The following is a 23,351-nucleotide window of genomic DNA, read 5'->3' as shown; positions in this document are numbered from 1 at the left end:
CGCCGCCATTTTGCATAAGTATATTGTTTTCTTAGGTGCTTCTTTTGAAGTTTGAGGATCACAGATGTCTACGTCCTAACATGGCCTCAACTGGAACAACTATGCACTCTCTTTCTCTGATGCCCAACTTACAGGGAACTCATAACCATCTTTTGGTTTTTGTTTGTATAAATGGTTGTTTTAAGACAAAAGGTTCTGGTGAGCAAGGCTTGTTTCTCCCTTTTACTGATGATGCTTATTTAGAATGGACAGAATGAGAAGGGACAGTGTCAAATGCCATCCTGAATTCTTATCTTGAAATCGGCATGAACATAATTCTCTGAGGTTCTGCTGACAGAGTTCTCTGTGTGAGCAAGCCAGCATTCCTGAACTTCATTCAAAGTGAAACTAGTAGTGGAAGATGATTTTATAATCATTTATTTTATGCATTACATGCATGTGGTAGTCAGACGACAACTTGGGAGAAGCTGTTTTCTCCATCCACGTTCTTCCTTCTAGGGATTAAATTTAGCTCAATGGGGTAACCCACACTGAGTCATTTGGTCAGATCCAGATGATGGCTTTGTTCTGACGTTTCCTTGAATGTAAGTCTGGGTCTGACACAAGTGTAGTGCATGCAGAGGCCAGAAGAGGGCGTCAGATCCCAGGGACTGGAGTTACAGAGAGTTAGGAGCCCCTGCGTGGGTGCTGGGAATGGAACTGAGGTCCTCCAGAGGAGCAGCCATTTCTTCAACCCTCTAAACTGATTTTAAGGAGACAACGAAACATTTCTATTTCTGCTACTCAAGGGCAGGCAGGCAGGCAGGTTCTTGCATGAATTCTACATTGAGACTGATATAGTCAGGGAACTGGACAGTTGGGCTCTGGGCCACACCTGGGGTGTGGTGTCAGGCAGTCCTGGCAGTGTGCATTTCTTTTAGGAAACGGCTTGTTCAGTGTCTGGCACATCCTTTCCCCAGGCAGCAGGATGGCCCATGTCTTTAATACCAGAGGCTAGGTGAGAGGCAGATCTCTGAGTGAGTTCCAGGCAGCCCTGACCTACATAGAAAATTCCAGGTCAGCCGGGCCACATAGTGAGTCCTTGACTTAAAAACAAAGCAAAACCATTCTCCCCGCAAGGAAGCCACACAAGTTTGAGCAAAGGTGGGGGTGGTACACGTGTGACTGAAGGCCTTGTGTGCACACGCATCTCTCGAAAGTGGCACACAGCCCCTGGAGTAAAAGGGTTTTATAAACAAATGGAGAACCTACAGCTCTGGGAAAAAAGATCTAGGCAGCACTTAAGGAAGTGCTCGGTGAGAACTGCCAGACAGATTTTAAGACACAGGAGGGATCCTTAGACTTAGGAGTCACAGTCAGTAGCTATGGTTTCCAGGGGAAAAGGCATTAACTCTCAGTTACAGGGACCACGAGGGCACTGTCTAAGGAAAGGCAGACTGGTGCCTTTTCACACAGAGTCCCAGGCATCTGGAAGAAAGTGGTGTGGAGTTTATTTTCACAAATGCAATAATACTGAAACTAAAAGTTCTTTTTATACACAACTCAGAGCTGTGACTTCAGGTCAGAAATCTCTAATAGGGAAATTCCAAGACTTGTCAAAGTATAAATTATACATGGGCTGCTAGAGTAGGAACCAAGCTGGAGAGAGCCCGCCAAGTGAGAACATGGGTGCCTGGGTGCATGTCTCTATTCTTATATACTCCTGTACATGCAGGGAGAGCCGGACAAAAGACCTACATGTTCAGCACATTGCTGCCTTCCAGGAGGGCCGGCAGAATAGGGCACATCGGCTTCTGTTGAGGGAATGAAATGAGGTTCTGGTACCATCAAACATGCTATGCAAAATTTAAATCAACCCACATTTGTGTCCAGCCCAGAGACTAACTCAGTAGGTAAACATTTTCACTAAAGGACCATAAATTGGCAAAAAGAAGACAATTTCCTTGTGTAGTGCTGGGTATTGAACTGGCCTCGCATGTGCCAGGCAGGTGGTCCACGGTGCAGCCATGCCTGAGCAAAAACACTGTAACAAAATCCATTTTCAGAATTTTTGGTGAGTGTATGACTAATACACTGAGAGGACATAGAACACAGCCTGGGTAGGCAGTCTCCTCTGGGACTACTATTTTGTTTTGCCCCTTTCTATCAGTGGGAAATGTTTCCTTGTTCTCTGTAATAGTGAAGTTTTCATTCTCACAAACATTCAGAATTAAGGGGAATTGAATTATTTAAAGCTGACACTACAGTTACCATCCATCTAACCCCTTTAAAACCCTAGACTTTAGCCAAAAATACAGTCCATTCTTGAAACTGTTTTCAGTAGCCATCGAAATTCACCCGTCCCTAAGAAATGTAGCAATTTAGGAAGCACTGGCGCACTGGAAAAGCCCCCACATAAGGAAGTCAGCTCAAGAGGGGAAGGGCAGTGCCTGACACATGGTCCTTTCCACCACCTCCTCCTACCTCAGGAAAAGGGTGTGTGGAGGGAGTGACCTGTTTCTTACAGTGATAGCGTCTCTTTTGTGAGGGTCAAATAGGTAATTCGGAGGTGGCAAATGTGGCACAGAGGCAATGAGACCCAGAGACTCAGAGTTACCCATGATGCTCTGGGTCTTTTAAAGGATATACAACACTTTAGGGGAAAAAACATCTTCAAACAAGCCACAAAGGATTCTTTCCTGCAGCAGGAAATGCCCTACCAGATTCTTCCTCCCAAATGATCCTTCCTTGGCTGGCTCCTCCCTCGATTCTACTCTTTTTTTTTTTTTTTTTTTTTTTTTTTTTGGGTTCTTTTTTTCCGGAGCTGGGGACTGAACCCAGGGCCTTGCCCTTCCTAGGTAAGCGCTCTACCACTGAGCTAAATCCCCAACCCCTCGATTCTACTCTTACTCCCATCCGCTGTCCTCCCATCCCTCCAACACCTTAGCTTCACCATTTGCTCTCATAGCTTTTGCAGCAGACCTGGGCAAGGTTATCTGGTCTAACTACATCTTCTTCTGTAGTTTCAGAAATGCACAAGTTTAGCTCACTTGGCAGCTCCTGGCCATCACACACCATGTGGCCATCTATTCTAAGACATTCGCAGTATCCGTGAACTACACAGATGCTCTACAGTCATATTTCCACTCAGCACAACAGCACTCCCGGCAGGCCTCACACTCGCCAGGCTCTGTATTATTTGCTTCTTGGAAGTAGTGATGGTTCTTCTTGTTGCAGGGCCGATTAGCTCGGAGTCATAAGTGATCAAGCACACACTGTGACAGCTGGAAAGCCCCTCCCTAAGGCCTCCACTGTGGATGACTCTTCTGTCTCAAGCACAAGCGGCCTAAACTGTGGCTATTTTCTTCTCTAAGCTGTTGGCCCTTCCTATGTCCTTTGGTAAACGAGAAACGAGAAACGTACTCACCACACCGTAGGAATATGTGTCACAGGTTTCAGACACAGGGAGACTCTGGATAACTTCTGGAGCCATCCATGGGAAAGTGCCAACCAAGGACATGTGTGTTGTATGGTTATGGAACCGCGATGCACCGAAGTCACAAATCTGAGGACATAGGAACCAACATCAACTTTCTACCCAGCACTGACGGCAGACTGTTAGTCACAGAACCATCATCAGAAACGGACAACTCTCTTCAAATAAAAAGAAACAGTCCTACCTTCAGCACTCCGTCAGCAGCAATGACAACTGAAAGAAAATGAAGAGAGATTATGATAATCACTTCTGTTTGAATCGTCTTAGCATCGAAGAAAACACAACTTCATGTTTCTAACTTTGAAACCACTCCATTTCTAACTTCACAGTATAAGCTAGGCATGGTGGTGTGCATCCGCAATCCCGGGCTGAGGCAGGGGGGCTACCGTGAGCTGAGGCAAGCCTAGGCTACACAGCAGGAACTAAACCTGTCAGGGATACATAAGAAGACCCAGTTCCAAACGCACACATTTGTATAAAGCAGGTATCAAAAAGCCATTTTGAGCAGCACCTCATGGAATTAAGCGTTTTAAAAATGCTATCTGCCTTATAGGAAGGAACTCTCCAATTCAGTAACTATTTTCCTTTTATGTTTTATGATCTAAAATTCTGTCTCACTGTGTGTGTGTGTGTGTGTGTGTGTGTGTGTGTGTGTGTATGAGTGTGTCTGTGTGTGAGTATTCTTCCCAATTGAAGATTAATTTTCTGAAAGGTGGAGACAACACCCGTTCACTCACTCATACACTGTGTCTTGACCACAATGTTGCTGAGCACCTACTGGGGTCAAAGGTCACCGCTGCCTCTCCTCTCCTCTCATGAAGTCTGCAGTTCATCAGAGAGGCCATTAAACATCCACAATGAAGTGGGGGGCGGTGAATTATATGAGGAGGGAAAGAGAGTTAGTAAAGAACCAACCAAGAGGAACATCTAAGCCTGGGGAGGTTGCATGAGGTTTCTGGTAGGAATGGATGCTTGAACTAAGACTTGATGACAGAATAGCCTAGGAGAGAGAGGAGTTTCACCTATGAAACACTCAGGTGCAGGCGTAAAGGCATAGCCATTCTGGAAGACAGAAGCCAATCCAAGAAGAGGTCTTGTGAGAAATGAAAGGACACAGAGAATGTGATGTGGAAGAATGACAGGAGGCAGACAGGAGACTGATGGCCTGCATCACAGCACACAGCAAGAGGCAAGGAGCGGGCTGTGATGAGAGTGGCTGTGGTCCGGGAGAGACATGGTGCTGTCAGTCCTCAGACTGTGGGAAAGGATGGGAGCCTAGTGGGTTGAACTGAGAAATATCTAGGTCTGGATGGGGTGGGGTGGGGGGAGCTTGAGGAGTAGCATTGGGTGGACGAGGGCTCAAAGATGAAATCCAGAAACCTCTGGCTTCAGCAGCTGGCACTGCACTCACCAAGGAAGAAAAGATAGGCGTGGCTTTTTAAGGCAGGAGGGAGAAGGTGAAAAGGTCAGGTTGGACAGAAGACATGTAAGGCCATGTAAAACATCTGTACAGCATGCCTAAGAAACAGTTCCAAAGCTGACATCAGCCTAGAGTGTTGCTATGGAAGGAGGACTTCTATGGGAGCGGGAAGGTCAAAGAGAAGGCCAAGGACAGATGCCCTAGGAGGGTTTCTGGGGTTTGTTTAGTAAGCCACCCAGTGCCTTGAGCAAGGTAGACAGCAGCTATTACTAGTGACTTTGGTAACTGGGAAATAACCAGTGTGGTGTAACTAGTCTGAACGGAAATGTGCAGCGGCAAGAAGGGAGCTACAGACTTTTGCAAATAAAATGCAAATAAATATTACTGTGGTATTCAGTTGTTCTTAAAATATCTCCATGATCCTGACATAATATTAGCAAGTGCTCGTTTAAAAAAAATAACAACAAAAAACAATATGGGGCTGGAGGATGGGTCGGTGGGTGTAGAAGCGCTTGTCATGAGAGTCTTGTGAACCGAGATGGATCCAGCGATCCATATAAAGATGGAGAAGATAACTGACTCCACAGCGTTGTTCTCTGACTTCCAAGGGCACATCTTAGCACACACACGCGCACACACACACACACACACACACACACACATACACACACACACACGCATGCACACACACACACGCACGCACGCACACACACGCACGCACACACACACAATATGGGTTTATTTTTACTACATTTACTTATTCATTTTCTGTGTGTGTACATGTGTTGGTGCATGCAAGCCATGGTACACACATGAAGGTCAGAGAACAACTTGCGGGAGTTCTCTCCTTCTGTCATGTGGTCTTGGGGGATTAAACTCAAGTTGTCAGGCTTGGTGGCAAGTGCCTTTTACCCACTGAGCCATCTTGCCAGCCCAGAACTAAGTTTTCAAAAATATTACAGAAAACAAAATCTCACTCCTTCTCCCAGCAAAAACAATTTGCCAAGGTTAGGCTGATACTCTTTTGATGTTAATGTACACTCTTTCCTTTTAACTATATAACTTGTAATTTAAAAACAAGGAATTCTCCATTGTTATAGTTTTCATGCTAACTATATGGGTTTTAAAACACCAGATAACTTGTTTATATTGGAATTAATAGCACAAATTGAAATTGTGGTCATACAACTTTGTCACTTAGTATCAATAAGAATTTTTTTTCTAATGACTTCCTGTTAGCCTGCTCTATATCACAAGTTTAGAGTTCCCGGAAGTGTCTGTCTCAGAAGAGTCAAAACAGAGTAGGACAGGGTGGGACAGTTGCCCAGCCAATTGACCAGGTTAAGGAGGGCCAGGCTGGATTCTCAGGGTAGCAGCTGCCTACAACTTCTTGTCCTTCCTGCTCTCCACCTGTCAGACCCAGGCCTGGAGGTCATGGTGTGAGTAGAGTACCTGAGGCCTCCATTTGTCAAGACTCAGGCCTGGAGGTCCTGGGCATGAACAGAGCACCTGGGGCCTCCACCTGTCACACCCAGGCCTGGAGGTCCTGGCTGTGAGCAGAGCACCTGGGGCCTCCACCTGTCAGACTCAGGCCTGGGGGTCCTGGATATGAACAGAGCACCTGGAGCCTCCACCTGTCAGACTCAGGCCTGGGGGTCCTGGGTATGAACAGAGCACCTGGAGCCTCCACCTATCATACCCAGGCCTGGAGGTCCTGGTGTGAGCAGAGCACCTGGGGCCTCCACCTGTCAGACTCAGGCCTGGGAGTCCTGGGTGTGGGCAGATCACCTGGGGCTCCATCAAGGCTCTTCTTGCCCACCTGCCATCACCACCCATTCTAAGGATCATACTGTTGATAGATTAAAGTTTTTAGCTGCTGTGGTCTAAGAGTTCTAAAAATAAACGTTTTCCTTCTCCCTGCTGAGAGCCGCTGAAAGTGTAGAAATATCCAATACCAAGGGTTGCTTCTCCCCTCTACCCCCCAAGTGGCAAACTCTGGTGTTTACTTAGCTAGCTCTGATAAAACTAGTCCTGCTGCCTTTCTGACAACTCTGATGTGACATAATGGAAGAAGGTAGTGTGGAATCCAGCAAGCTATTTTAAAACTTTCATTTTCCAGATGATAAATATAGGCTCATAAAGTATAGGAATGTACAAAGGAGGAAAAAGAAAAAAAAAAAAAAAGAACGAATGCCTTTAAGTCTGAACTCTCAAGCATGCTGGTCATCTTCTGGCACTACTCCAGGTAATAGAGACACGAGTGACCAAAAGACATATACCATGTAATTCACAAATAATATTCACAATGCTGGCAGAAGGCAGCATCTAAAAATAGGAGACTTAAAATACATGACCACACACTTTGACCTCACGATGCCAATTTTAGAAAAGATCGCTAAGGAAATAATTAGGGATGTGTTGAAAGACTTGGCCAGAAGGCATTGAACTAAACATTTCTTATTTTAGAAAAAAAATTAACCAGTCCAGTTGTCTCCATCCCATGTTAGACTCACACAGCAGAGCACTACACAGCTTCCTCAAATAACATACGGATTTATAGACGATGTTCTCATGGGGATGCGTGAAACAATGAGTCACACACACGGTGGAAAGCACTGAGCCTAGGTCATCTGCAGGCAGGTGCAGACTGAGGTAAAACAGTAAGACTGAAAGGTGTGCTAACTCACCGTTTCTTGACTTGAGGTCTCTGTGGATCACCTTGACCGGAGCCTCCATGTGCAGGTAGTGCATCCCTTTCGTGAGGAGGAAGAGGGTTAGTGGATCGTGGTAATGCATCAATAGGACCACTCAGAATTGTGCAAAGAAATCCACAGTGGAAAATCAATCTATACGTTCTACTCTTCCATGCTTGATAAAAGAGAAATCACATATGTCTACCTTGGCGACAATCTCTTAGCTAAGCTGATATAGGACTTTACTGTGGGAGACCTCATTTCCTACAGCACCTAATAAGGACACCGTGATTTTCTCAAACTCGTGCAAAGAGCAGAGCAGAATGACCAGAGTGGCCCTTTAGTATCCACTACCAAGTGCATGTGTGCAATGCCCGGCCTTAGGCCCCACGGTGCTCACGTGGACACTGTGACCACTGAGCTGCAGCAGAGTCACTTTTCTGCAGGACCTGGGAGAGGACAGAACTGTGGTGTGCAGCTGGCCCACTGATGAGCAAAGGCACTGTGATCCCCTAATAGAGGTGCAATACTTACAAAATAAAGTGCCAAATTCCCTCTGATAAATATATATAATATGAGGTGCTCTATCTACTGGGTGCATCAAATGTAAATAATTTTATTAATTTGAATGAGAAATTATACTTTAAGATATATTTCATGGTTACCCCTTAAAAGTATTCGGTCTTTTCTGTTTCAAGCGAAGATGGACTATAGGGAAAACATGTTTTCTACACAGTACTTCCCCTCATCTCCATGTCCTCTTTCTCAAACAGTGGAAGGAACAATCCTTCCTCACCCCAAATCCAACAGGACCCCCAACTCTTTTGTTGAGATGCCCACCAAAGTAATTTAATAAGTATCCTTGGTTTTTTAAGTACACAGAACATTGCAATTTTATTACAGAGAATTTATTAATAGAGATTCTTCCTCTACTACACTGGTTATTATATACTGAAGAATCATAAGAACAAAGAAAATAACCAAGAGGTTTAACTTACTACATAGGGATATCACTGGAAAGAGTCAAGTTAACACAAGTGTTAATGACTTCAATGACCTGAAGTGACGTAACTGGGACAAAGGGCCTCATTTAATAGCAAGTTCTATATCTTCAAGCTGAGAAGCTCAATGGCTGCTACTTATGTGGTACTTATAATCTCCATGACTGAATTTCATAGTTAAGTCTTCTTTGCTTAAAACTCAAATTTCCAAATGATTTTCAGGTATAGTCTACTTGATTATTCTAGAAGCAAGACTAGATTATTTTTATACTTGCTGACAAAGACTTCAAAAGGGAAGATTTGACGATAAAAACCTTAAAATATAGGCATTTCTTGACTCTGGGTCAGGTTATCAGAAGGAAAGCTCCCATAAATTATTGGTGCACAATGTATAGTATCTAGCTTTGAAAACTTGGCGCCCAACTGTGTGTTACAATCACAAAATTCCATCCAACTTGTTTCTATTTCTTGTTCCAAATCATCTGCTTTGTTTTTTTTTCAAACCACTGAAAAGGACTGAAAAATGATCTCTGCTGGTTTAACTATTTATGAATTATCAATAAGATCTGACCACGGTGGAGGTTTGGGAGAGCTTTGGACTGAGGCTGGATTCAAGTTACCCTACTCTAATTATCTGCCATATATAATTGCAGAAGCACTCGCTCACCCACTCCCATTCCTCATAAGGAAGAGAATCCTTGCAGCTTTAAGGGCAGCTCCCAGCAGCCAAGACGTTGAGCAACACCTATTTCCAAATGCATGAATCAAATCTCAGAATGAATTATTCATTCTCTAATGTCTCAACATACTATTGCTTCAGCGGCTTCAATCACCGTCAACCCGAAAGGTGCACAGGCTGAATTTGAAAGAGAATCAACAGAGTCAAGTTTTCTTATTTAAAGTTTATACTTCACTGTAGGGGAGAGGGTTGAAGTCAATCTTAAAGTCTTGATTCCTTTTTCCTTTTTCCGACCATCTGAAGTAATTCCCACATATTACATATCACTTAGGATTATGAGCAAAAGGGCCCATTTTCTGAGGCCAAATCCATGAGTATTTGGCTTAGAGAATTAATTCTCTAATCGGGTAAGAGGATCTTCTTAGCCTGTTCTTCCAACCTTCCTTCTCCAGAGTCTCTGCCTCCATTTTGCTCCTGTTTCTTCTCCTCCCCACTCTTCTAAAGCAGAGAAGCAGCTCTCTTGAGAGAGCAACGGTGCTATTCTGGAGCCAAGAGAGTTGGCTCTCAGGACCATGTGACAGACAACAGAGTGGGTGCTGCAGCTAGAACAGGAGCTCTAAGGGAGAGAGAGCACAGCTGGAAGCTGCCACTCGATTTGTTTGCTGTCTATCTACCCTAAGTACCATTAAGTAATAACAGGAGTGCAATTAGCTGAGCACCCAACACAGAACGTCGTAGAGTGCTCTAAGGACTGTGTTTCCGTCTGTGTAGGTGCAGTCCCACAGGGCTGCAGGCAACTGCCAGTACCAGCACATCGCTTTGCCTACTCGCAGGTGCTCCGTGTGTGCCATGGGCACCCACAGGTGCTCCGTGTGTGCCTTGGTCATGCAGAGACGTGACAGTGATACTACATGAAAGCTTCTCAAGGACATGGGGTGTTAAGACAAGTTTATGATGTCTGATGAATGAGTTCATAGCTAAGTTCATTGTCATAGCTCACGAACTAAGTATCCCGTCCAAATACCTCACAGGTAGCAACCGGCAGCATTAGTTTAAAATTTAATTTGCTTTCTTTTACTTTTCTTGTTTTAGGAATTTGGTGGGTGCTGGCTAATCCTTACCTGTGCCATGAAAGCAAAAATATAAACCTATTGAACGGTAAGCAACTCGGTAGGGAGAGTGTGTTCCAACGCGCAGGTGCGAACGACCCAGGTAAAGTGCCAAGCACGGCTGCCCAGAGAATCCCAGAATACAACCATGACACCCTCGGTCCCTTCTTAGAGAAGGACGCTTCTAAGGCAATTCTAACAGTCCTGACGATAACCTCAAACTGTTCAGGTAGGAAAGTGCAAAAGAGGAGAAAAATTAATAGATTTTGAATTGCTTTAGAAAGCATTAATCTATGCAGGAATCTCTGGGGAGGAGGAAAAATCAGGAACCTGGCTTGGGATTTATTTAAGTTTCAAGGGAGAATATCCAAGTTCTGCTACATATAGAATAAAGTGCGAGCCACTGCCTTGCATGTAAGCCTGGGGCTGCTATTTTAGTACATTATTATGCATTTAAATAAGTCCAATCCTGCCATAAGTCATCTTTTAGACACCTATGGAGAGACTTTCAGGACAACAGAACCACAAGTTTTCCACTTAATATGACAAGTGAGTCTGTTCATTATAGCATCACAAAACAGAAAAAAAATCTCTGCCCTGAAACTTACTGACTTTGTAAAATCTGATTGTTTTTGGTTTTGGTGGTAGGGGTGGTGGTGGTGGTGAAGGAAACAGAAAGACAAAGGGAATTTAGTAATGGAAAGGCACTAACCTAAAATATTATCTGTCCAGTGAGTTGAAAGTGTTTACCAAATTTGATCTGCAGAAAGAACGTCTGTACTCAGAATAGAAAACTTCCGACAGAGAATCCCCGGTCGGAGTGGGAAGACACTGCCCCCTCTGTGGGGCAGAGCAAGCAGCCCCCTCTGTGGGGCAGAGCAAGCAGCCCCCTCTGTGGGTGCAGAGCAAGCAGTGTTACCTTTGGCTACGTCGGTGGCCCAGGTCATGATGTGCTCCATGTCCATTTCCTCGCTCCTGTTGCTGTTAATGTAATCATACAGGGATCCCAGGGATGCATATTCTGTTTTAGAAGGAAGGAGTCCACAGTTAGCTGTGCTTCAGAAACTAGACCCTACATTGTCATTGAGGAAACACGTTAAGAGCGTGAGAAAAGACGTAAAGATTACATAAGAACTGCCTTGGTCACAGTGTCTCTTCACAGGAACAGAACGGTGACTAAAGCAGGTTTACTCCTTCTTATCTCTTTTTCTTGCCCGAGTGGACTGTCAGGAGCCTTTGCATGGATGGTGCTGGGTAAATATGGTCAGCACAGAGCGCATCTTGTGCCCAGCCTTGGGGAAATAGAGCTTTTCAGTTGTTAAGTATGACGTTAGCTCCAGATGTTTGTAGATGCTGTTCACTGAGAAAACTCCTTTCTACTTTGAGTCTGCAGAGATTCGTCCTTATCAGTGGGTGTCATAGTCTCTCAAGCGCTTTTTCTAAGGATGGGGATGTAGCTCAGAGACAGGGCACTCTCTGGTATGGCGGAGGACTTATGCTCAGTCCTACTACACAGAACACAACAACCAAAGGCTTCTTCTGTATCTTGTGAAATGTCATATTCCACATTTTGTTTCTTGTTTTTTAACCTGTTATTGTGCCTCATATTAACTGATTTCAGATGTTAAGTCAACACCTTGCATTTCTGGAAAATATCCCATTGGTCACGGAGTACAATCTTTTATTAATTGTTTTTTAATTTAATTAAAATAAAATGGCACGATTTCCTCTCACCTCCCTCTACCCTTCTCGTGTCTGACCTTTCTCCCAAACTCACAGCTCTCTCTCCTCTAACCCTTGTTCTCTACACATCTAAGTGAATAAACTTAGAAATGCAATCTGCTAAGCCGTCAGTGTTGCCTAAGTGTGTGGCAGTGCTGGTCGCTCTGACTAGCTAACCAATAAATGGACTCGTCCCTGGGGAAGACCAAGTTTCCCTCCCTCAGCAGTCGTTAATCTTAAAACTCTTCATCCAAGGGTGCAGGCAGTGAGATTTCCCTCATCTCCCTTGCAGTGTCTCTTGTTGTTGGAGTTTCAGATCTTGCTTAAGTAGCCCCGTCATGGAATACACTATATTAATATGTGACTGGATCCTTCATGCTGCTATGGTTACAGAGTTTATATTGCATGTATGAAGGAAACTGACTTGTAGTTCCCCAGTCATGGCTTCGTGTAGTTTTGGGGTACAAATAATATTGGCCTTATTACAGCCTTTTAACCTCTGTCTTCAGAAAGAACATGGAAAAGAAGGGTTGATATTATTTCTTCTATAGACAAATCACAGAATTCACCAGGTAAAACAATTGTCTTTTCCCTGTGGAAATATTTTAAACTAAAACTAAAAACTTAAGTTTTTCTTATACATACAATCAGACTTTTCTTGAAGTGAGTTTTGCTGTCGTTGTTTAAGTGCCGACGTCATTACAAAAGCCCAGCTCGAGTCAGTTTAGATCCCTGTATCATTTTAGGAGAAGGCCGACTGCATACATACAGTCTACCTTACTAGCGCAGAGGCATATACCACCCACTACCATCTTCTGAAGGTCCCGTAGGAATCAAAGCACTTGCTTCTCCATCCGTGGCTCGGCCAATGCCTTTCTTCTCCTCTCTCAGTCGATCTGGCTGAAGATTCATGAGTCTCAGTGACTGTGGAAAAGCCGAGCCTTCCACTGATCTTTCCTGGTGTTTCCATCTGTTTTCCTGCACTCTCTGACCTCTCACCTTTTCTTTCCCATGGCTCACTTTGGTCTTTCTGCTTCCGGAGACTACACACTCCTTGCTCAGTGCTACACTCCACATTTCTGCCATGTTTACATTTTATTTTCTTCTAGTTCTAACGTTTAAGGGTCTGTTGTGATTTCTTCTGGGCTCTAGTAGGCACTTGGAAGCATGTCATTAATTTTCAGATACTTAGTGCTGCCTTTCACCATGTTCTTTGGTCACGCATTTCTAATATATTGCACGGTTGGAGAACACACATTAAGTAGTATCAATTAGTTTTGATGACACAATTGGGTTGACATCGGACATCTTTTCTTTGTCTCCTGCCCTCAGTCAGATGCTCCTTACTTACTGTATCCTAATATGTTATGTCACTTCCTTGATTCCTTTAGAGATTTATTTTCTAAGTTGTGTTTGTGTGTGTATGTTTGTGTGGACAGGTATGCTTGAGAGGCCCGAGGTGTTAGGTACAGTCCTGGAGCTGGAGTTACAGGCAGTTATGAGCCGTCTGGCATGGGTGCTAGGAGCTGAACTCATCTTTTGAAGAGTGGTATGCACGTCCTTTTCATACAGTCTCTCACTATGTGTCCTTGACTGGCCTCAAGCTCACAGGCTGGCCTCACATTCACAGAGATCCACCTGCCCAGCCTCTTGAGTGCTGGGATTAAAGAGCCACAGCAGGCTGTCTCTACAGCACGATCAAGCTTTTCTTTAAACAGGGTCTCCTACACATTCAAGCTGGTCTCAGATTCACAATGGTGTGCTTCAGCTTCCTGTGCTCTGGTATTATAGAGTCCTATCACCTTTTGATTAATGTGTTTTTAATTTCTTGAGTGACTTTTTCGTGGTGACCTGAGGAATGATAAAACACATTTTATAGCCCAGGAACTTCCCATTACTAATCTGAAATTTAAAATCTTTTATACGCTTTTCTCCACTACCACTGTTTCTCCCTGATCTCTTATACTATGATTGTAATATCTCAGTGAAGCATTTACTGCTCTGTAAAATTGTGTTTAAACATGTTATGAAAGAGAAATGAAAATATATATGAAGAATATTTGTGTCACATTTTTACCATTTCTCTCCTTAAATTTTTATTCCCAAGTATCTTCTGTCAGCACAAAGGACTTTCTTTAATATTGCTTTCAACTGTTGTTTGTGTTCTTAGTAAGGCTCATACTGAAGGCCTTTTTGCCAGTTCTAAGCATTAATTTTGTTATTTCTTATAAAGCAATTCTATCTGCTATAAGTGCACTCTTTCTCTGACCAAGAAGATCTTTATAGTTATTTCACCATTAAAAGACCTTTTCTTTGGCTTGATACAGTCTTTTCTTTAGGCACGTTATATCCTTTCATTGCCACCTGGCTTCCATTATGGAACATGAATGAGAGTGAACATTGGTCATATTGCCCCTCATATGGATGTGAGCCATTTCCCCTTACTGCATCCATGACTTTCATTTTGGCTTATCCATGGTCTGACCATGGTGTGGGTGTGAGCTCTTTTATAGTTCACGTCCAATAGCTTTAAATCTGTGGGTAGCAAAGCTAGTCTTAACCTCTCTGCCAAGGGGGTGACCTCTTCCGCCTTCTTGAGTGTCTCATTGGGAACTGAAGACTTACCATATGGCTCTGTGCCTGTCAATCACTTAACATTTCCTTAGCAGGTAGCTTACTGAACTTCAGGGTAAAGCATTTGTTTTAGTTCTTTTGTGTGCAAGAGAGTGTAAAGCTCGTGATTTTATTGTCTTCATAACAAAATCAGCTTAGACAAGGATCACGTGACCCCTTCTCTCTTTTTATAGACTCCTAGCTCAAAATGCTCACACTTCTCAGTAGCCAGCCTTCTCTCTGCTTAACACACTCAAGTCTCAGCACAGCCGTTTTCGTAATTTTAGCCGTTTTGCAGAAAGTAGGCTTAGTCTGACCTCTGTAGCCACTGTTCCCTGCCCTAGCAGTTTTCCTTGGGCATACAATATCTGCTTCTGATACTGTGTCACTCTGCAGGGTTCCTGTTTGCCATAGTGTCCAGCGGGCTTTAGAAATGTCCACCATGTTCACAGGAGTGACACTGGCGCAGAAAGCATTTTAATTCTTTTTTAAAAGTCATTAACACATTAAGCAAATATGTCCTTTGATTTCTAAGTTTCTTTTTTTTCTTTTTGAGTTTTATGGTGATGATAGCAGGCTCTGAAAATGCAAATATATACAGTCATCCCTTAGAATCCTTAGGGGTCTGAGGACTGAGTTCCCCGTCCAGGCCTTAAATCTGTGGATGCTCAGGTTTCTTCTAGAAAATAACAGTGTTTACACACTCTCTCTCTCTCTCTCTCTCTCTCTCTCTCTCTCTCTCTCTCTCCCTCTCTCTCTCTCTCTCTCTCTCTCTCTCTCTCTCTCTCTCTCATTAGAAAATACACTGAGTTATGGTCCCTTCTTGCTGGTCATGTGCAACGTGGCCGTTTCCGTACTATCTTGCCATACCAAACAACAGCAACCCCAGTAAACTATGCCCTTCGTTCAGTCACAGGGGTCACAAAGGGAACCCCTCATATTCTACAGTGCACTGTGTTGCTCAGCTATGATGGTTAATAGGTTAGGGGCACTAACTGCACATTTGTCCTGGATATTGACAATTTATGGTGAGTCTACTGAGACGTGAGCCCATTGTAGGTCGAGGAGCATTTGTACTTAGAATCAGCCCTAGACACTCGCACTAGCAAATACAACTGTAGGTACTATGTCAATAGAGGTTACATTGTATTGCTTTCCATCACCCCTTCCTTCCCTTCCTTCTCTTTCTTTCTCTCCTTAGTTGGTAAATACATGAATGAAAAATGTTTGCCAGTGGAAGGTCAGTGTACTGTTGTTGAAACAAATATAATTATCAGGACATTTCTTTATAATAAAATACCATCATTTTAGCAGAACAAATGAATTTGGGTAAATGTCTGCAACCTGTTATAAAATGTGACATTTGTCTTTACCTGGCTAATAAGAAGGACCAGCGGATATCAAATATGCAAATTGGATGGTCTGTGATTGAAGTAAATCAGGATCAAGTGAAAGGAGATGCATTTGGATAATTAATGTGTTCTGTGGTTGAACAGAGTGAGACTTGGGCCCGTTGACGGTCCATGTAGGACGGGTATAATCTCTTGCTGCCATAGGATAAGGGATATGGACACATAATAAACAAGACGTGCAATCAGCCACTGAGCCCAAAGATGCAATTCTCTATACTTCTGGGATTCTAAGTCACGTTTCCTCTGGAGCACTGGGACCAAGTCTGACACCTTCCATCACTCTTAGATTAGCAGGCTCTTCAGTGGGCTGCTCCTCTGATGTGACTTGCCATGAATGAGTCATGTGGCCTAACGCCTAATCACTCTGCTTCCCTGTCCCAGGGGTTTACATGTTAGAGTATTAATGGGTTTCCAAGGGGCCTGGAGAGATGGCTCAGTGGTTAAGAGCACTGGCTGCTCTGCCAGAGGACCCAAGTTCAGTTCCCAGCAACCACATGGTGGCTCACAACCATCGGTGACTCTAGATTTAGGGAAACACAAAGAGGTTTCCAAGGACCAAAACTGCAAAACAAAAACGAACAAACAAAACAACAACAACAAAAAATCCCATTATCGTATCTTTTCTCTTGACCCTGGAATCTAAGCTTCTAGCTACTCCACCCATTACCGTATCTTTCTCTTGACCTTGGAATCTAAGCTTCTAGCTACTCCACCCATTACCGTATCTTTTCTCTTGACCTTGGAATCTAAGCTTCTAGCTATCCCATTACTTTACAGATTTCCAGGGAAATGTTAAAGGGAAAAAATGACAGTTAACCTTAGATAATTTCCTCAGAAGCAGTCCTGAAAATCTATGATGAAAATATACCACAGATATACCACATGCAGGGGTGTGCACATATACTTACTCCCAGAGCGCATCCCTCGGATTCCTTCATTCATACCAGGTGATGATGCTCAGAAGGAATCTCAGTGATTACCCAACCCTGCTTCAGAAGAGTTGGAACAAGATCTCCTACCTTCCAATTTGCGTTGCCTACCTGTCTTCTCTATCCCCCTGGTAAATCATTCTTTCAAGTATAAGAGACAGCAGTTGCCTGCTCTAACAACCTTCACAATTAACAAAAAAAACTCAAGCTGAACAAACTTAAGCCATCCAAACTTCTTCCCTTGGAGTCTCCAACATCTGACACACCATGAGGTTCACACGGTTGATGAGTTAGCCCCTAACAAGGCATGGCGGGTACATGTACTGTACCCACACAGAGTAGGTTTCATCCTAATGCTGTGGAAGACTGGCTTAAATGGCTCGAATGAACAAATGTTTAGCTGAAACTAAATCTCTACGCATAAAGATTATTAAGGTGATATGCTTTCAAACAACAAAATTGGCTAAGTAGTCTCTTAAGTAATCAACCTCACGGGTTCAGTAAGAAAGCTAATGATTTTCCATTATGTCATGATTCTGAAACTTATTTTAAAGAAGTATTTGATGTTAATGGTTGCTTACTTACTGTCTTTCAGACATAAACACATAAGGGAACAGATCTCTAACCAAAGAATTTGAGTAGGTTATACGATTATAAGGAGAAACACCTGCAGAAGGGAGACACGGACAATCAGATAAGCACGCAAATCAAATCAAACCACCTCAGGACTGATGGCTCTATCTGAAGCAGAGACTCAAAGACTGCTGTGCTAGCTTACCACACTTCTTGGAAAGGAATTCACATCTCTTCTCTATCCCTACCTCAGGAAACTGAAAAAACTCCCCCAAGGAACCTTGTGCTAGTTAGGGTGTTTGTTTTTTGTTTTCTTATAACCTAGAATTATCTAGGAATCTCAGTTGAGGAAACGTCCCAATCAGCCCAAATGTAGGCAAGTCTGTAGGGTGTTTCCTTGAAGATGGATGTGGGCAGGCTCAGCCCATAGCTGGGCAGTGCCACTCCTAGGCAGGTTGTCATAGGGTGCATAAGAAAGCAAACTGAGAAAGCAATGAGAAGGAAATCAAATGGCACCCTTCCATGGCCTCTGCTTCAGTTCCTGCTGCCATCTTCCTTCCCTGACTTCTCTGCATGCTGGACTCTAATCTTCAAGGAAAGCAAACCCTTTCCTCTCCATGCTGAATTAGAAACAGGACAGCAAAGGCATGGCATGGTTCACCCATAACAGCAGAGCCTGTGCTGGGGTCTGCACAGTATACAGCTCACACGTTCAAGATAAACATTGCTAAGCACCCGTTTCCGCATTGAGCAAAGACTGCAGGCTGGGGACACAAATCCCTCCACCTAATAAGGACATAAAAAATTCCACATGAGAGCAGAGTACATCAAACTACTAAAGGGTGGACATCAAAGCAACCTGATCCTGTGAAGAACCAGCGACCCTTCCAAACCTGGCTCGCAGGCATGAGGAGCTTCTGGAGAAAAGCCACGTGAGGGGTCTAAGCCACTCCGGGTCTGCTGCCTGTGGGGTGACCACGCAGCAAAGGTAGACTTGACTTAGAGTTTCAGTTTCTGTCTTACGAAATAAAATTATTTTGTTTACTTTGCAGGTTTTTATTTTAATATAAGAAATTTATGAGCACCCAGCACGGTTCTTTCTATTATGCGTGTTTTTTTGTTTTGTTTTGTTTTGTTTTTTTCTCTAAACACAATCCCAGACCCTGACAATACAGTGCAGGAAAGGAGGGCAAATCCCTGAAGGTTTTCTTACTTGGTTTTCTTTGGAGTCAAAGAGTTGCCACAATAAAGGACCTGACCAGAGTTGTTTCCTGTAAAATCCAGCGTTACAGAGAGGCCATGGGCCTAATATTCCCCACTAGGATGCACAAACCTAAGTGTAAAGTGTTTTAAAATCTGTGTCTTTTTAGTTTCTTGTGGCAGAAACTTCCCCATGTTCATTTTCATTTTCAGAAAGGGTATTTCCGTCAGCTAAAAATCCCTGCTCAAAATTACGTGATAATTTAGCTCAAGGTCGTTACTAGTGCAGATGACCAGATCTGAAAAATATGGCCGTCACATCAGAGACCTGAATAAAGGGCTCTAAGGGGAGGAGAACGGATTGTAAGAATTACAACATGAACATCTCAAGAAATCTTAATTTACGAAAGGTCACAGAGTTACAAAAAACATCTCTCACTTCAACTAATTAAATGGAATTTTAGTTAAACGGCACCTTACGTACTGGTAATGCAGCTGCAGGTGCATTTGAACAGCATCCACACAGGTATAATTAGCCACAATTAAACATGGGTAGAGGTGGAACACCATTCTTAATTATATTGATATAATCAGTTTTATTAATGCTTTATGGCAACAAAAGTGACGTCTGACAGCAGCACAGAACCCACAAGAGAACCGAATAGTAAGCATTTTTGCTTCGGAAGGAAGCCGGGCAACTGGGGAGGAAGAGGACAGTGAGCGCCTACCTGTGACAATGCCATAGTTGGGAGGTTCCAGAATCACTCCGTAAAACTGGATGACGTTCCTGTGACTGAGAACACTCAGGATTTCTGCCTGCACAAAAATCAAATGCACATGTGTGAAATGGTGAGTCTTCCTGGGTAGGCTTCAGAGTCCCTTTCCCTCCTCTAATGTTTACAGAGACATATAGGCACTCAACAAGCAAGAGGTGTGGACAAGACGTCTGCAGAACCAAAGTCTAAAACTTCCCAGGAAGGCAACGGCAACAAGAGTACAGAAGCCAGCAAGCCCACGTGATGATGGAAGATGGCGGCAGACAAAGATGCAGACAGTATGTTTATTTTCAGTGAAAGCCCTTTTTCTAGTAGCTAAATATAATTTTTCCTGTATAATATCTCTTCGTGGTCAGGGGTGCAGAAGGCCTGGGCTTTTATCAGTTGAGAGTGGAAATTAAGCTAGAGCTATTCAAGCACTAAGAAAGTGGTTCTCAACCTTCCTAAGGCTGCGACGGTTCTTCATGTAGTGGAGTTATTTTGAATTATTTTGTTGCTACTTCATAACTGTAATATTGCTACTGTTATGAATCATAATATAGATAACTGATATGCAGGATATCTGATGTGTAACCTCCAAAGGGGTCATGACCCACAGGTTGAGAACTGCTGCCCTGATGGAATAGATTTGCTTATTTATTTATGTCATCCCCTTTTATAGTGATTTTTCCAATAAGTAATTAGAAATACATTATTGCTGCCTTTCTGTGGGAACATAGATTCCTGATGTATTGCTACAGTTTGAAATAGATTAATATTAGAAAGCTTTCTAAGAATAAAAAAGTTATATATATATTTATTAAATTTAACTTTTAAGATTAAAAAATGCCATGATGAATATTTGTTAATAGTTAAAAAAGAATATTGTGTGTGCTGGATAGTTTTATGTCAACTTGGGACAAGCTACAGTTATCTGGAAGGAAGGAACTTCAACTGAAAAAAAGTTGCTTCCATGAGGTCCAGCTGCAGGACATCTTCTTAATTAGCGATTGATGGGGAAGGCCCCACCCATTGTGGGCTGGTGGTCTTGGGTTCTATAAGCAAGCAGGCTGAGCAAACATAGAAAGCAGGCCAGCATGCAGCACCCCTCCACGGCTTCTGCATCGGCCCCTGCTTCCGGGTTTGTGCCCTGGGTGAGTTCCTGCCTTGACTTCTCTCAGACATGGACTATGGTCTGGAAGTGTAAGCCAAAATAAACCCTTTCCTCGTCAAGCTGTTTTGGTCATGGTGCTTCATCACCGCAATAGTGGCGCTAAATACGACATAAATTGGTACCAGGATTGTGGGTTACCCCCGTGACAGACCTGACCATTGTTTTTGCGTTGTTGCTGTTGTTGTTGTTGCTGTTGTTGGCATGTGTACGTGGAGGGACTTTGCAGCTTTGTGCAGGAGAGCCATTGAGTGCTCAATGCTTTGTGAGCTGTTGTGTGGGAGTTTGAAAGATGGGCGTGTTGAGGGCAATGTGAAGGATGGGGGCCTGGACTGTGAAGTCTCAAAGGAAAGTTTAAAGGCTTTTATTGGGGGCATTTGTTATTTTGAATTGGGATTCTGTGGTTCTGGTAGCTGGGACTGAAGAGCTAGCTCTAGTTAACATCCCAGAACTAACTATGACATTGTCATAGAAATCACACATATTAAAGTCTTACTACTTTATGGAGACACTATGGTTAACCAAGAAATTTAAAATGTAAGGAGGAATAAGTTAATATAGAAAGGTTTAATATTTCAAGTTTACAGCATACTACTGGAAACCAGAAAATGCATTTTTATTTTACCAGCCCAGAAAGGGGATACAAAAAAAAAGTCAGAAAAGGCCCTGGTGGAATCTGCGCATTGTGAATTAGTGTGGGTTTTGTGACACACTTGTTCTCACACAGTAGGAGTTGCTATTTCACTAAAAACACATTCCGCGACTAGTAACTAGGGGGGGCAGAGAGGTTTGGGAGTTGGTACAGAGTTAATACAGGCAAGAATAAAATAAAATACAAGACAGTTTGGACTTGCTTGAGTAGCCAATCTCTGCTCTTTTCTGGGCTCCCTCAAAGGGTAACTTGGGCTAGATTTCAAAAGAATGACTGCCTAACCACTCAGGGGTCAGGCTTGAAATTTGTTCTATACTCACTGTTGTCTTAAACTCTTGAGAGAGAGGATTTGATGGCAGTGTTTCAAGTCCATCACTGTCCAAGACAAACCAAAGTCTTTGGTTTTGTTGGAGTCTTGGCTCACTTGTTATTCTTTGCCTTGTGTCTTGCAGTGAACCTTTCAGGTTCTTCTATCGGAAACCTAGCTACTCAGTGCTAGTGATGCCATGGTAGTGATGTCATAGCAGTGACTTCATGGTTGGAGCATCTTTAAACACCAGTGTTTTTTTTTTTTAATTGTAATTTTGCCACTTTTATAAAACATATTATAAGTATCTGATATACAAGATTGTATCTGATATACAATATGACTTTAAATGGGCCATAACCCACAGGTTAAGAACCAACTGCACTATCTCCCTGTTTTCTTGCACTTCTATAAATTATAGCTTGGCTATAAAGGGAAGCTTTGTAACAGACAGAGACTGCTATAGAAAAGCACAACCAATTCAAATGCAGAGTTGTGGAGCCCAGTCCCAATGGATACATCTACAAAACACTTCAAATCTAAGGCTCAAGGAACATTGCAAGAGATGGGGAAGAAAGACTAAGAACCAGAGGTTCAAGGAGTTTGCTAAAAGATTCTGCCTTCTAGTAACGTCAGAAGCTACACCCATCAAGTCTCACCGACATGACTGTCTGAACATGAGCTAAACAAGGACAACAGACATGCCAAAGTGGGTAGAGAAATGACCACAAGGCCCAACCCTACACAAAGAACTGTAGGCAACCGAGGAAGCAGGAGAGATGGCCAGGGAAGGGCACATCAATTGGTCATCCAGTGTCAAATGGTCAGCCCCTAAAACATACATACAGGTAACATTATATGGGCTGAACAGGCTACACTTAGGAATAGATATGTATCTACATATATGCATGTAATAACCAGTAATAGGAAAAGGCCATGATTTTGAAGGAGAGCTGAGAGAGGCATGCAGGAAAGACTAGAGGAAAGGAAAGGGGGAAATGAAATTACATTGTGTTTTCAAAAATTAAGAAAAAGTCATAAAAAGACGCTTACTCAGTGTTAAGCCTTCCACCCTCGTTCTCTGTCCTCTACACTGTCCCTATGTCCAGAAACCCTTCTGCAGGTGAGCCACATGCTGTTTTTCATTGGCTGCAGCTGCTGCTCCTCTCCCATGCACAAGGATGGTGCCCCAGTGGGGCCTCTTCACTCGGGCTGCCCTCCTACACTTGGTCAGCACTGTATGTGTGCACCGGGCCCTCCACCAGAGAGAAGCTTGTACAGAAGCCCTGAACTCTCAGTACAGAGTTCCACTCACCTCATGACCATATAACCCACAGCTGCTGCCCTTGGTGGGAGACTGGGGAAGCAAGAACATCAGACTTTAAAGTTACTGCTACAGCAGCGTGGAGAGAGCTGTGAGGCCAGGCTGCCTACTTCCTGCAGGCCCGGTGTAGGCAGATCTTCCCTTCCAATCCCTTCCCTGACTATTGCAGTCTAACCACCAAGGCAAATGAAGTGAATCTCTTCATCTCCATTATTGTGTGAGCCAAGTTCCCAGGGGCCTGAATGGACCCAGACCAGAAGCATGACTGTATTCATAGTTGGAGTGTTTCCCCAAAATCAAACCTTTGTTTAAAAAA

General features: G+C 43.4%; 1 protein-coding gene across 2 annotated transcripts in view; it reads right to left on the bottom strand.

Annotated features, from left to right (window-relative positions):
• Window positions 1–23,351, bottom strand: part of Map3k20 (mitogen-activated protein kinase kinase kinase 20) — a 159,395-nt gene that overhangs the window by 72,712 nt on the left and 63,332 nt on the right. For both annotated transcript variants that reach the window (NM_001398993.1, NM_001398994.1), the window contains exons 3-7: window positions 19,555–19,642; window positions 11,297–11,398; window positions 7,583–7,648; window positions 3,660–3,688; window positions 3,407–3,544 (exon numbers count right to left, since the gene is read on the bottom strand). In NM_001398993.1, the coding sequence (NP_001385922.1) occupies window positions 3,407–3,544; window positions 3,660–3,688; window positions 7,583–7,648; window positions 11,297–11,398; window positions 19,555–19,642 (423 nt within the window). The remainder of the gene's footprint in view (window positions 1–3,406; window positions 3,545–3,659; window positions 3,689–7,582; window positions 7,649–11,296; window positions 11,399–19,554; window positions 19,643–23,351) is intronic.

This window comes from Rattus norvegicus, chromosome 3 (assembly GCF_036323735.1).
Source record: "Rattus norvegicus strain BN/NHsdMcwi chromosome 3, GRCr8, whole genome shotgun sequence".
NCBI classification, from domain to species: domain Eukaryota; kingdom Metazoa; phylum Chordata; class Mammalia; order Rodentia; family Muridae; genus Rattus; species Rattus norvegicus.
This window is presented reverse-complemented; position numbering and strand designations above follow the sequence as displayed.